Source organism: Toxotes jaculatrix, chromosome 12 (assembly GCF_017976425.1).
Source record: "Toxotes jaculatrix isolate fToxJac2 chromosome 12, fToxJac2.pri, whole genome shotgun sequence".
Taxonomy (NCBI): domain Eukaryota; kingdom Metazoa; phylum Chordata; class Actinopteri; family Toxotidae; genus Toxotes; species Toxotes jaculatrix.
The window spans coordinates 20789712-20804620 of record NC_054405.1 but is presented as its reverse complement, the minus strand read 5'-3'; the positions used below and the strand labels follow the sequence as shown (position 1 = coordinate 20804620).

General features: G+C 41.7%; 1 protein-coding gene across 2 annotated transcripts in view; it reads right to left on the bottom strand.

Annotated features, from left to right (window-relative positions):
• nbeaa (neurobeachin a) overlaps positions 1-14909 on the bottom strand; it is a 90898-nt gene that overhangs the window by 12472 nt on the left and 63517 nt on the right. For both annotated transcript variants that reach the window (XM_041051727.1, XM_041051726.1), the window contains exons 23-39: positions 14320-14766; positions 13474-13691; positions 12994-13147; positions 12433-12456; positions 11910-11993; positions 10988-11168; positions 10088-10212; positions 9898-9966; positions 9618-9786; positions 8885-9273; positions 8116-8252; positions 5968-6122; positions 5076-5202; positions 3852-3971; positions 2633-2766; positions 1879-1940; positions 267-331 (exon numbers count right to left, since the gene is read on the bottom strand). In XM_041051727.1, coding sequence (XP_040907661.1) covers positions 267-331; positions 1879-1940; positions 2633-2766; positions 3852-3971; positions 5076-5202; positions 5968-6122; positions 8116-8252; positions 8885-9273; positions 9618-9786; positions 9898-9966; positions 10088-10212; positions 10988-11168; positions 11910-11993; positions 12433-12456; positions 12994-13147; positions 13474-13691; positions 14320-14766 — 2660 coding nt within the window. The remainder of the gene's footprint in view (positions 1-266; positions 332-1878; positions 1941-2632; positions 2767-3851; positions 3972-5075; positions 5203-5967; positions 6123-8115; positions 8253-8884; positions 9274-9617; positions 9787-9897; positions 9967-10087; positions 10213-10987; positions 11169-11909; positions 11994-12432; positions 12457-12993; positions 13148-13473; positions 13692-14319; positions 14767-14909) is intronic.

Here is a 14909-nt window from a genome sequence, read left to right as displayed (position 1 = left end):
ATTAACACTTTGGACTAAAAAACAAAAAAACAAAAAAACAACAAGATTACAGGCAGTGAAAATAGACCAGAACAAATCAGCTGTAAACCTAACTGCACACTAATGATCTGACTTCCTGCAGAACACATATGGCTCTGCGCACTTATCCTGGCAAGGTTCTCATTAGGGCTCTATCATACCCATTAGTTGTTAAGCACTGATAACACACTGATGTGTGAATCACAGGGAATTATGTGGGGTGATTATTAGTCACGGTGATGGATTACCTTCCCTCATTGATGAGCTCAATGAAGGCCAGTCCAGCGTTCTTCTGAATGGAGTTTTGCCACTCCTAAGTGTAGAGGACACATTAAAATTAATATAGAAGAGGTAAGAAGCAGGAGATGCTTGATATGTATTAAACCTACAATTACATGTCGTTTTATACTGTTACTGTACTTTTTTTTTTCTAATTGCAGACAATGTCTGGCTAATCTTATCAAGTAAATATCTAAAATTTCAAGATATCTAAAACCAACATTGCCATAGAGCCATCCTACTCAATTTGCAATATTGTCCAGAATGGGCTTGTGCCTTTGTCTATTTTGGCCAGCAAAATTCCTCACAAAGTTCTGTTGTTTCATTTAATATATAATTTTATATACTGTCACATTATCCCACTGTGGTTGAAAGAGCTAGGCTGGTTATTGTGGTTAATGAACATCAACAAGGTGATTAACATATAAAATGTGACAGTAAATACAGAGAAGCTTCATTCAAGAGGAAATATAGTTACCATCTAGAGTGTAAAGGTACAGTAGCATGAAAGTGCTCAAAATAAGGATGAAAGAACAGCTTAAGAGCTCCGTAAGTGTCAATGAGAATGCACCCGTCTAAGTGTATGAGAGTGTTTTATGTGTTTGTGCATATTAGAGTGGGGACTTCTAAGCAGGATAAGAGTGTTGCTGAAAGCCCAAAACTATCAGAGCCCCATTAGCTCCACTAGCTCTTAAGGCTGGGAAGGACACATGGGAGCATCTCCTGTTACATCCCCCCATCCAGAGGATCAATATCTGGGCTAGGGTTCGCTCTCCCGAGCCTCTAATGTCAGACAAGGCCGGAGCCGGGGGTAATTCTATACATGCTGACAAGCAGCCAGCCAGGAGAGTGGAGGAAAGGGAGTGGTGAGAGGAAACAGCAGTGTAGAGAGCGGCAGGAGATGAAAGCGGCTGCTACTGAAACACTGAGTTGAAATGGACCAGGAAAGCAGAGGTGTTTGATGGTATGGTTGAAGATGGGGAAGTAAAACAGGAGAGAAGAAAGCAATAACCATGGTAGTAGAGCTGAAGAAAAAGAAGAGAAAGAGGAAAGAACAGTGGGGGACAACAGCTCTTACAGGCAGTTGTTGGGAGACAAACTTTATAAGAAAAAGAAAACTGGTCATCTACGCCACCAGGGGAAAACTCTGCACCGGTAAGTGCCTCTCTGCTGTTGCTCAGTCTTTTAAGGGTTATTCAGGAAAATACTGGATTTGAAAGTTAGATAAATTACCCCAAAAAACATTCTCAATTAGTAAAGTCGTAATGCCTTTGTGATTTAATACAGTTCCTAAAAGTAAAATCCAGAAAAGGAAAAGCTTATATGCATGTGATTGACATGGAAAATTCTTTTTGTGGCCCTGATACTGATGAGGGAAAACTGTGGCGTGATGATGCATATAAGCTGATATTATATTACATCTGCACTGCGCTCATTACATGGTCACCCCTGCCTCACAGGGCAGATCAATAACTCAGCAGCTTCCTGTGTGCATTCAACGTCGCCAGTTACTGTGGGTCTAAAAAAATGAATCACATGGGTATGTAGAGAGACAGAGAGCAGAGGTGAGGAGTTACCAACCTGAGAACAGAGCAGCATCACGAGCTCCACCACGGACGTGCTAGATTTCATACACACCAGACCTGCAGCACAAAGACATACGGCACAGTCAGGAGCATCTCTTCCTGTCTCTCTGATACACACACGTACACACACACACACACACACACACACACACCATTGCAAGACACAAAAATATCATCAAAGAAGACACTGTAGTGTCAGTGGTTTCTGCTGTTGTTTACAGTCATCATAGTCAAGTTTATAAAAAGCATGCCACAGAGAAGACAGGAACAAACAGTAGAGGAAAAAAAGATGAGGGTAGGGGTAGGGGGAGAGAGAGAGGAGGGAGCAGATAGTGAGGAGAGGGAGAGATCAACATAGAGACAGTGGATCACGAAAACAGGACGCCAGGAAGCAGGTGGGCAGGGGGAGGAATGCATCACATTTAGTACAATCTAGAGTACCAGCAGCATTAAAGCTGAGACTAAATATAATCTGATCTAAAAATGTTGACATTTCCTGGCTAGCTGATTTAAAATGGTGCAAAATACAGACTTCATACCTGCTTGACGAATGAGTGAAGCAGCCAGCTCAAAGACACTCACTCATTCACTCACTCCCAACTAATCACACAGTGTCACATACACTTGTTCACTCACTCATTTCCTTCTCTCTCAGTCTTTCTCATACAAAGACATTGCGGTGAGGGACAGTGAATGGGGAGACTCCACAGAGAGACGCCAGTTAGAGAAAAAGGAGCCGTGTACAGCACCTGTACCTTCTATGAGCAGTTCCTGCCCATGGCTACCCAGCAGTGTCCTGGACAGGAAGGGTGCAAAGTCCACAAAAATCTCCCTCAGCAGGGGCGCCACCTTTTCCAGAGCGCGCTCCAGCTTGGTGGTGATGCTGTGGCAGAAATAAGTGAGAGAAAAATCAAGAGAACAGAAGATAGTGAAGATAAAATAAAAGCAACACACAGATGAGAGTAGAAAAGAATGTGAGGGAAACCTCAGGGGATATACAGTAAGTGAGAAAGGGAGGAAGAAAAACATGCAAGAAAGGAACGAGTACAGGTAGGTGAGAAAAGGGGAGACAAATTACACAGAAGGGGAGAAGGGAAAAGGCAAGCGGATAGAGGTAGAAGAGAAAGAAATAGGAAAATGTTTGAAATGGACACAGAGGACACAAAAATTTTACAGAATCAAAGAGTATGTGATGATGATTTAGTATGGAAGCACTATGCCTGGGTTAGTATTGGTTGGTGGTACTACAGTTTAAAGACTAATCAACTTGGCACTGTGAGGTGAGTGAACCTTGAAGTGCAAGAAAACTGACCTTATTTTAAACTGCATTGGAAAATACTCTATATATTGTGTCTTGAGTTTTCTTGTAAATAGTACACATCCTCAGTGTTCTGCCTTTGTGTGTATAGGTGCAGATCATGTGTAAAGTAAAATTCTTTTCTATTCTATGTTCAGTTAAGAAATGGAGAAAGTAAGGCAGGACGAATACAGCAAAGCAGACTAAAATATGGAGCCATGACGGCAGTGAAGTGCATCTTCTTGGCCTTGTAAGCATGTGTGAGCATGACCTGGGTCACTAGTGTTTACAAATCTTTATTTTGTTTTAACTTGCTCTGAGTACCAGGAGGTTAAAACAAGAGGTCGAGTCGGTTTGAGCAAACCGACGCCACAAGTTATTTGCAAAGACAGTTTGACTCAGGTCTGATCTGGAGTTTGGGGTTAGTGTGAGAAGACGGCCATGCCAGAAGTGACAGAGTTGACAGTGGTACTGTAAATATAAAAATCTAAGCTGCCTATGGCCTAAAACAAAAGTGATGCTAAGTGTTGAAACTGTTAGCAAAGATGTCTGTCCTTTCTTGCATGGCATTCTGGGAACATTTAGCAGTGGCTGGGAAAAGCAGAGGGTGTGTGTTGGAGGTGGGGCAGAGGGTGGGTGGGGGCATGGGGACAGGACGAGTATCTCCTTGCCTAAAACACTGTCCTGCATCTCGGGGGGCTGCCTGGAAGCCTGCCAGAGAGCTAAAAGACTTGAGCTCAGGGGGCGTCTGACCGCTGCGCAGCGCACACTGCGCCACCTCACAATAGGCACTGTAATACAAACCACACACACACAAACACACATATACAGACACGCACGCTGATTAAGGAACACATGCACACGCACGCACCCACCCACTCGCATGCGTGTGCACTTTGAGAAGCACACGTAACCGCACACATCATAACAAATCGTCTAACATGTCTAAGGAGAAAGCACATTGACAGAAATATTACAGTGACAACTGCTACAATCTTCAAAGGATTAATCTAGTATTTCTTATTCTAATGCTATATCCTAATTATTAACAGTCTCATATCGAACATCATCTTATATCTTATTCGTGAGTGTCAGACGCCTTCACACAGTATGGAAACACATAAAACAGATTTATGTTTATGAGAAGTACTCTGAAATCCATTAGGACTGCTGGGCTTATGCAATTATTAAAAGCAGGATTGATAATTGGTGATCATTTCAAACACTACAGTGTTCTGTAATTGTGACATTAAAACACAGCTGTCATGTCAGGGATGAAAAGCACCATAGTGTAGACTGAGTAAAATGTGAGAGGGGTGTACGTGAATGTTCTGTTTTACTAGCTTTTTGAGAAAACTATTATTATTAGTTGATATCAGGTTTAAAAAGCAGTGTCGGAATCTGTCCAATTTGCTTTTTGTATTTCTGTGACTTTAGATTTCCAGTAATTGGTCAACCAGTACAACTGTCTAATTAACAACTAAAATTTTGTATTTTAAAGTGGTTAATTATTTTAAAATGTCAGAATATTTTTGTGACTATATTACTCCTGACATTAAAAAAAAAAAAGACTAATATCTGGTAATGCTACCTCAAAAAGGATGTAGTTGCACCCCGATTTTTTTCCCAATTCCAGACATAGCTTATCTAATCTTCCTGTATAACACCAGTAATGGCTGTGAGAGTGAACTGCTGGTGAGAATTCGTTGGGAAGGATGAAGACCGAAGTGTGAAATGAAGTAAGGACAGGAATAAAATGGAAGGGGGACAAGCACCCAAGAAAACAGACAAATCAACGTAAAAACAAAAGCCACATGGAGGGAAAAAAAAGAAAGAGTGGGAGGAAAGTGAATGGTTGAAGCGACTAAGAGCTTTGTGATGCTGAGAGCTCTGACCTCATATTCTCCATCGTGTCTTCTGGCATGGGTGCCACTGTTTGCACCGCTGGCAGATTCTTACTCGTCGCACCGTTGACAAATGACGAAGAGGAGGAAGAGGAAGAGGAGGCAGAGTCTGTGGCACCTAGGCAGGACAGAGAAACATCAGGGAGAGTGATGAGAAATAAGACGGGCATTATAGCAACACGAATCAAGTGACACCAAGATTAGTGTGCAGGATAATAATAATGGAAATGTATTAATGTCCTGATCAGTTGCGACCAAATTCAATTTGGATTGTATTTTACCGGACATGCAGCTGCTTGTCTTCTGGTAATGGCCCCCGTTTGTGAAAATAGCTTTGCAATCAATATACAGAATCCATTCCAGGGAACAAATCCCTTCCTTGTCCATTATGCATGTATGATACAGTACAATATGTCTAACAGGCTGACAAAGCCTTGAATACAAATCCACTCTACTACAATAGATGTGCTGAGTATGATGCTGTGCAGAAACAGCACTGATCTGCACATCAGCTGAAGGGTATTTGATTCTTATCTTGTTATTCTACATTTCTTCCTATTTAAGACCATATCTGGATCAAGGAATACCTAAATACATATTTTTCTCTGCATCTGTTTTTTTTTTCTCTGCATGCAGTATCAAATTCTTGCTGTCAGAGGAAAAGCATCAAATTTTTTGTAACAGGAGAAGAAAGTCTGCCTCATCAAGCAGCCTTTGAATTGCTTGAGGCCTTTCACCCAAACATCTTTGTCATATTGCAGGTGTCGGTCTGCTGCCTCTCCTTCAACGCACATTGAATAGATGCAGTGTAAACAATTTATATGAGTAAAAATATCCCACAAATTTATGTATAAGTGCGCTATAACTGTGTGTTATCTCTCACCTGTAGTGTTGATCATGCTCTTAGGTGTTGCTGTTGCAGCGGCAAAAATGTTAGGTGTGCTGCCAGCAGCGGCTGCTCCACTAGTGGTGGGTGTACCCACTGTGTTGACTGACAGGCTGCCAGGTGGCGGCTTTTTGACTGGAACCACAACGCTCCTGTAAGAGATGAGACGCAAAGGCATGAGACAAACCTGAACGCACAATATTCTTTATTAAATGCTCCCCGGTGATATTTTGGCTTTATGTGTTGGTCCGAACCCACAGTGTGTAAGAGCATCTGTGAGGATGAAATGTGCAGTAGACTTCTGTTACTACTGAGATGATAGCTTTGGATTTGTGAGCACGTTTACTGTTGGCTTATGCCACTATAACAATAATTATAGCAACTGAAAGTGTTACACAGTTGTTTAACCTTCTGAAATCTGTTTTGGGATTTAAATCACAAACCTACAAAATGAATTTGGCCTTTGTTTGCCAATCTTTTTTTTTTTTATCAATCTTTAAAGAAGATAGAAGATAGAATGCCTTTATTGTCATTATACGTAAGTACAACGAGATTAAGCCACCACCAGTATCAGTGCAAAAGCAGTGTAAAATAAGATAATAAAAGATCTGAAGTATAAAATAAAATATAATATAAACTAAAATATTTACAAAATAAACAGACAGATGTGCACATGTATTGTTTATGTATTTAAGTGTGGTGTGATACGTATGTATACCATATGTATATATATATATATTGCACATTAGTGTCGCATTCGGTATTGCACATTTTGGTATTACATTCAGTGTCAATTGCACATGTTGCGATAGTTAACAGAAAGTATTGCACATGAGTCCTTAGTGGCCGGAGTATTTCAGAAACTTCCCACTGGAGTTTAGGGCAGTTATAGCTTTTGGGAAGAAGCTATTTTTGAGTCTATTGGTTTTTGTCTTGATACACCTGTAGCGCCTCCCAGAGGGTAGCAGGTCAAACAGGTCAGAGCCAGGGTGGGAGCTGTCCTTGATAATGTTTGTGGCTCTGCTGAGGCAGCGGGTGTTGTAGATGTCCAACAGGGAGGGGAGAGGGCAGCCAAAAGTTTAGTTTATTCACACTGCTTTATTAACATTCAAACTCATTTCCTATAATGCCAACATTTTAAACTTGTAACTAAAATTTAGGGATAGTGAGAATTTAAATCTCAAAAGTACAGGTAATACATCAGAGATTTTTTAGAAGAACAACCATATATTTGTTTAAAACACTACTAAAATACTGTTCACTGTTTGTAAACCATGCTTTTGGGTGGATCAGATATATCAAGCCTGTCTGACCCACACAGATATCGGGCAGACATCTTGGAGATGGATATGGAGCCATTCATGATCTATTATGCACACCATCTCTTAAATCAATAACTTAGCTCTCAAGGACTGCCACAGAGCAGAATCAAGGAGACAAAGTGATTCACAGGAAATATAAGCAGGTCATCACTCAGTGGAAAGTCTACATGTTCACAGTTTGGACAAGAAAGAAAAATTTAAAACTGTGTAGACTTTGTTTTTGTCACTTTATCATTCAGCAACAGTATCTATATCCCTATGAGATTTTGTCCAAAACCAATGTTAAAAATAGGAAGAAAATTAAATAGGCTGTATCTTAGCCATGTTTCATTATTATGGTATCACTGCGACTAGAAAGAAATCACTGTTATTCTGTTTTGTACCAAATGTGTCTGTTCTCCTCAGATATGTATGTATGTCCACAGTAAATGTAAGAATCGACCAACTAGCCATTGTGCTGAATTCCCATTTAATCTTAGCTCTGATCTGTGAATTACTGGAGTTTCATTCAATGAAAAACAAACAAACAAAGAAATCGATATGACTGCTGGCAAAAAAGCACATTATGTATGCTTGTAAATGTTACCATCCAAAGAGGTTTGTTCAGTGGGGAGTCTAATTTTCAAAATAATAATCAGTTAATCAATGTTGTGTCCATTGTTTTTCTAAAACTGATGTGCAGTCATTTGACAAGTAGCAGTATGCTATTATACATCCGTAAAAGATCAGTATTGGCTGGAAAAATCGATTCATTGATGGATGTGTCAGGCTGTACTGACTCTGATATCTCTGTCTGGTAGATCAAACAGCAGCTGGGACTGACCTGTCGAAGGAGTGGAACTGCATGGGCAGCATGGGGTGTGTCTTCAGGGCAGGGTCTGGGTGATAGGGCGTCGGCCCAGACTCCTGTCCCAGCTCCCCACCATCAACTGGAGCGGCCACCAAGCTCTTCAGGATCTCCTGTATTTCAGGGAGAACAACAAATCTGGTGAATACAGGGCACACGCTGCTGAAGCTGTGAGGAGTTTAATGGCTTGTTTTGATGTCTTTAAAGGGCACCATGGACATGATGTACATTTTGTTTTCAATGTAGGCCAGCACAGAGAAAACTAAAGTGAAAAACTTTTTTATAGTAGTAAACTATGAATGTAAATGATTCTGAAAAGCAGACATGTTTTAATGATAATCTTATACAACATCAATGATAGGAGCATATGTGGAAAAATCTTGACCTTTTTCAAACCTGGCATTAAAATCCATCTCATGTGATACAACTGCAGACATACAGCTGAAAGTACAGATGTAGCTTGATCATTCAAACATATTTAAAAGTGCTCAAGGATACATGTGACCTCAGTAGTGTGGAGTACATGCAAATGCATTTCCTGACCACCCTGGACCACATTTATCATCTCTATTCGTAGAAATACATTTACATTTACATTTTATAACATAATGAACATTGGATGCAGAAGTTAAATACAGTCACAAGTTGTCAGAGAAGGTGCACGCTGACTACAACCTTTCTCAGAAGCTATTTGATACATCTTGGCGAAAGCAGCCAGGTCTGAACAGGTGTCCCATAGACCCACCTTGACATTGATGCCTTTGTTTGTTTGACTAATGCTGGAGATGGACGAGGGAGGGGCTTGGCTGGAGTTGGGGGTGGAGCTGGGATTGTGGGGAGAATCCAGAAGGCTCTCCTGTGACCTCCTAACGTCAGACGAGAGGCTACACAACAGATCTGTGCCTCCTCCCCCGCCTCCTCCTCCTCCCATGTCTCTGTCTCGGTCTCTGTCTGTCTCTCTCCCCACCAGACCAAGCCCAAGCCCAAGACCCATCTCTGAGCCATTCAGGGACCCAGCCACATGGCCCTCCTCTCCGATGCCTGAGTCTGTGTGGGGGAGGCCGGCCCGGGGAGAGTCATCCACAGGGGTTGGGGTCTGTTTATCACGGTCAGAGAAGGCTGTGGATGGGTGCTCTGGAGGAATGAGGAAGAAATAAAGAATGCAAAATGATTTTAGGAGGATAAAAAGTTAGATAATTACACAAAAAATACAATGTCAAAAAATTCACAACACATTGTCCATTCTCTGCTGTTTTCCTCTTGCTTGTGAGCTTTCATTTCCCTGCCAAGTAATACCATTCTTTCTTCCTGCTTCTAACTTTTTTCCTCTAATTGTCTCATATTCTTGACAAAGGTGTTGTTGTTCGCCTGAAGCCTGTATTCACTACACCAACGCTACAATAATGAGTCACCACTGGCTCATCCAAGACTGCCCTCTAATACTGAGGATATTGCAGCAAAACAAAAATGAGAATCACCTGTACTGGTTGGGGAGTTGATCTCGTGGCGGATGCTTCTCCCTGAAAGGCTGGTGGACCTACCAATCTCCCGCTGGGGTTCCAAAATGTCCCGGTACTTAGACACCATTAGAACTGAGATAAAGTAGACGACTGCCAGTGCCAGAAACTGAGCCTGCTTACTGTCATCCTACAGAAAACACACACAAAATGATTCAGTAAAACACATTCAGGCATTTTCCCTCATATTTATAACCACACAAATACTGTAGAACATAAATATACACAAACACACACTTACCACATCTCTGAAAACCACAGCTCGGAGACGATTGATGTCTACATCCTGCAGGAGTCTGTCTGGATCCTGCTAAATATGGAAGGTAGAATGTAAAATGTGATGTATCATACATATGCATGTCTCTGTGTCAGGTTTTAAGTGTTGTGAGCAGGATGTGCACTTGATTCGTGTGTGTGTGTGTGTGTGCTACCTTGCTGGTGGTGGAGGCACTGTGGAGGCTGTCCTGTGACTTGCTGCTGGTTAAGGAGGACTTGCAGCTTCGATCTCTCTGTCTCTGCCTGCACTCCAGACAGTTCCTCACTGCCACACAGCACACTGGTGGACAAGGAGAGGCAGAGAGGAAATATGTAAGTATCATATAATGATTGGGGCTTTTACATTTCATGCACATTCCTGTTCGGAGAAAACAGAAGTGTGTATGAATCCTGTGAATTGTTTAATAGCTTCTTTTTTTGCAGCTTTGATCTACTATGGGCTGTAAGTTCGTTCCATCATTTAATTTTCATATAATGTACAGACCAAGAAAAGCAGCAAATTCTTTTATTTGAAAACCATCAAATATTTGGTATTCTTTCTTGAAAAACGACTGTAACAATGCACACCCATTCTGGGATGTCACAATTTTTCAACTGGGTGAATATTTTGTATCCCTGTCAACAGCAGTGCTGAATCAACTGTTCATTAACTGATGGGTCCATAAACAGAAAGTTAATCTATCGGTACAAGCATTTTAAATTAATTTAAGCAAAAAGAAGAAATCTCTGTTTCCAGCTTGTAAATGTGAGTAACAGCTGCTTTTCTTAGATTTACTACTGAATATATTTGGGTTTTGAGATGTTAGACAAAAAACAGGAGCAAATTAAGACATCACGTCCGTGAGACTGTAATGGGCATTTTTCAAAACTACTTTATGGGCATTCTATAAACGAGTAATTGAGAAATTGATCTACAGATTCTTCGTAATGAAAATAACAAAATTAATTAGCTGCAGCTCTACTCAACAGGGCCATGGAGCTGTATGTGGGTCTAGCCATGGAATGAACAGCTTTAAAATTTTGGTCAGAACTGAATACATCATGCTAGCACACACCCAGGCGGAGACACTGCCTCATCAGCCCTCCTGACGACATGTTCTTCTCTGCTTCGATCTCACTGAAGTTGAGGGAGCTGGCAAACACCAACACGTCCACCATGGCCATGAGACGAGACAGGAAGGTGACCGCTGTCTCTGAAGACATGCCCTGTGTCGCCTCTATGTTCTCCAACTCCGTCTGGGAAAGGGAGGAAAAGTACACACATGCTTTCCAGTTATTCAGTGTAACAAGGTGAACTGGATGCTCTCATTGGTTTTGGAAAAGTGGTGAAATACTGTAATATCCGATTTCTTTTTGAAGGAACCTTTAGAAAATTTATGCAGCTGGGTCTTACACAAGCATGACCACAACAGCCATGGCTGGTTTTATCAACAAACAGGAAACACAGTCTCGAGGGTCATGCTGGTCAAGTGAAATACGTACTTATATGATGAAATCTGGCAACATGAGGTGTTCTACACAACACATAGGAGGTACAGCCTGATGACACACAGGTAATGGTAACAGTGGGATCGTGACAGTAGCAGTGTGGCCTATTAGCAGTAACAACAGCAGTGTAGAAACAGGCAAAGCTAGCCTAGGATATATTTCAGAGAAAATTAAATTCCCCTTACGTTCACACCAACCTAAGTAGTTAATCACAAGATTTTCAGTGTATCTACACTGAAAATAAATCTGAAGGCAGCATGGCATCGGTTAAAACTCAAACCAAGTGTGTGGTCTGCTGTGTCTCTGCTTCAGTAAGCAGGATGTGCAGGGCTGTGGAGAGTCGACAAAGTGCAAGCATCTGGAGGCTCGTCAGCGCAAGTGAGCACAGACATTCGGGGGATAACAGACACACAAGGTGAAGACAGAAGGGCTTGGGTTGGTGCTCTTAGCTCTTCTGGTGATGGTGGGAGTCTCAGGCTCTTTACGCACCTCTCCCCCTGCGCCTCCTCCCCCAGGAACAGGGGTCACCTCCTCTCCCTTTGACCCCCTCTGGGGTATGGCTCCTCCTGCCTTCTTTAGTGTTGATACAAATGGGACAGGCTTAGCAGATGCAACCCCCAATGACTTCTGGAAAACTCTCATGCTTTTTCTTTCATAAAATTTACTGTACTCCATCTATTTGTACCTAAAAATATATCTTCTCACTCTAATTTCTTCTTATTGGCCAACCTCCTAGCTTTTTGTCTATTCTATTCCCCCTTCTTTGTATAATATTCTAACATTGTTAGAATATTATATCTTTAAGAGCTAGATACACTGAGGCAGAGTGATCAATGCATACCCACAATATATACAAACAGTAAAAGGGGGAGTACTGAATAGCAGCAAAGGAGCACAACAAATAGAAACACTATGGATGTCAGACAGGCAAGGGTTAGTGTCAGTCACAATGGTAAATAAACCAGAACAAGGTATTAGTAGAATAGAAGGAGAGGAAGAAACCACAACTTACAGCGTTGGCACTACTCTTAGAACTCTGCACATGCAAAAAAACAGACAAAAACAGGGACAAAAAGGACAAGAAAATACATAGAATACATGTAACACAGAGAGGAAAAGAAAAAATAAAGATGATTAAAATAAATAGTTTAATACAAATTAAATATTTTGTTAATTAAAAGGATTAGAACAAAGATCAAATAAAGGTTAAAAAAAAAATACTGTGACGGAAGTGTTAGATTGAGAGTTAAATAGAGATACAGATAAGAGGAATCCAGAAAATGCTTATGAAAGTTTAATTAATTTACCAATTTTTAAATTCATGGCCAAACTAAATTGAATTTTTTTTAAGTATAAAATTGAACTTTTAAGGCTTAAGAAGTCATTTTTGATCTATCATGAGTTAATAGATATGACAAAAAGATCAACGCTGCCCTGAGATTCAAGGGAATCAAGTTCAGGTGGTTATTCCGAGTCTGTGTTTGGCGTTAACACCTGAGTTACAGGTCTACAACGCAGCTGTTGACCTGCAGTTACCCCTCCCACCACAGAGGGGCAGAGTAGAGCCACTTACAGAAGGAGAGGTGGCAGCAGACAGCAGAGGCAGGATGCCTCCACAGGCAATGATGATGTTGTCCACCATCTGAGAAATGAGGTGGATCGTGTTGTGGACGAAGATGATGTTCTCATTGCTGTTCACAAAATCCATCACTGACTTGGTAGAGTGGCTGAAATGGAAAATGGAAGGTTAATACAAAAATACAGAGACATCATAGGTATCACTTCACTTTTTCAATATCTTCAGCCTAATCTAATTTTCAATACATGTGCGATCAATACAGATGCACTTAAAACAATGCATAAGTGATTGCATTATTATCTTATGGCATAAAAGATCTTGCGATTACAGCAACATATCAGAAGGTTGCTCCAAACTACAGTTACAGGTTTGTTCAAAGTAATTGGATCAGCATTAAAGGTATAAGCAAAAACCAGCTGATCTAATTTTGTGCCTGATTTGCAAGAGACACGCAGCTCAAACAACCCAACTCACCTCCTCCACACATGCACGTCAGTCTCTAGAGCAAACAGCAGGTCAGTGAGCAGCCTCTGGTGCATGGGAGACCACTTGAATTCTGGGATGCGGAACATAGTCGTGCGTGGGCCGGGGCTGAACTGCCGGCGTTGTTCCTCCGTCATGGGCATGCCTCTGAAACCCAGGTCAACACGGAGGTCCCGCTCCAGCTGAGCCGCAGTACGACCATGAAGGGCCTGCAACAAGGAGGGCCGGAGCAAAGATTCAGTCAGCCAGCAGAGGGCTTTCAGCACATCTCTTGTTAGTCTAACATAAAATGAATATCAAACATGAATACATTCAGTTATGAAAAACAATTTCATAACAGGAACCCACAAAAGACTCTCTGGGACTTCTTATTCCATATTCACTGAGCTATAAGGGAAACGTAGTTCGTGTGTGGGCAGCCACTCGGCCTTTCTGCTGAGACAAACTGTCCATGGCTGAGCATTCTACACTAATCAACACACTCAGCCAATCACACTGAGACAGCTGTTCAACTGCCAGGATGAATCTAGGTGGGGGTGACAGAGTATATAGTTTTGTTAGATTTTCATTTGAATGTCTTTCATTTACCACTTGCTAGCTAACTATCAAAACCATGTATCTTTATACATTTTGATTAAAAAAAGAAGAGGAAATAAACAATTTCATTTTTAGAAGTATCCAGTGTGCAGTACATATTGTAGCTGCGTGAGACCATTACATTTGGTATAACTACCAACTCTTGGCAGCCCGCAATCAATCCAACTATCCATCCGAGCTCACCTGCAGTCCTGTGAGAACAACTAAATCAGACACATGTACAAACACACATAAACACACCTGAGTAGTCGCAGTAGTTTGGATCTTTTTTGTGTCCTTGTCTTTCCCATCATCCGACCTCTCTGTATCAGAGGTCGTGCTGGCTGTATCTCCACCAGTCTTGAGCCCTGCAGCCTCTCCCTCTGCCCCAGCTGTGCCCTCTCCCTCTGGGAAATCTGGTCTAGAAGCTCCCTGGATCTGGGTTTGGCTCTCAGCCTCAGCAATGGAGCTGATGTCAGCTAGGGGGCTCTGGATCTTGAAGGGTCCGTCTTCTGGAAGTTCCCCAGAAGTGTGGCTCTGGGCCTGTAAATCGGAGCCACAGCTAGTCATATGGGCCAGCAGGCTGAGGTCATCACTGGCGCTGGTGGTGGAGTGAGCTGAGACTGGGCCGGATGGAGTGGGCTGGTCTGGACTCGGCAGTACAAGGGGGTCTGTGGCTGCCAGAGCTGGAAGCAGCTTCTCATCAACCTGGAAAAGATGAATTAGGTAATAAAAAATGTGAAGGACATTAACACATTAGGAAAAGTTTTCAGCAATAACCTTTTTTTCTTATGGGAAAGTAGAAAGAGTAAGAAGGATAGAAAGGAATCAAGATACAAAGTGACTGATTG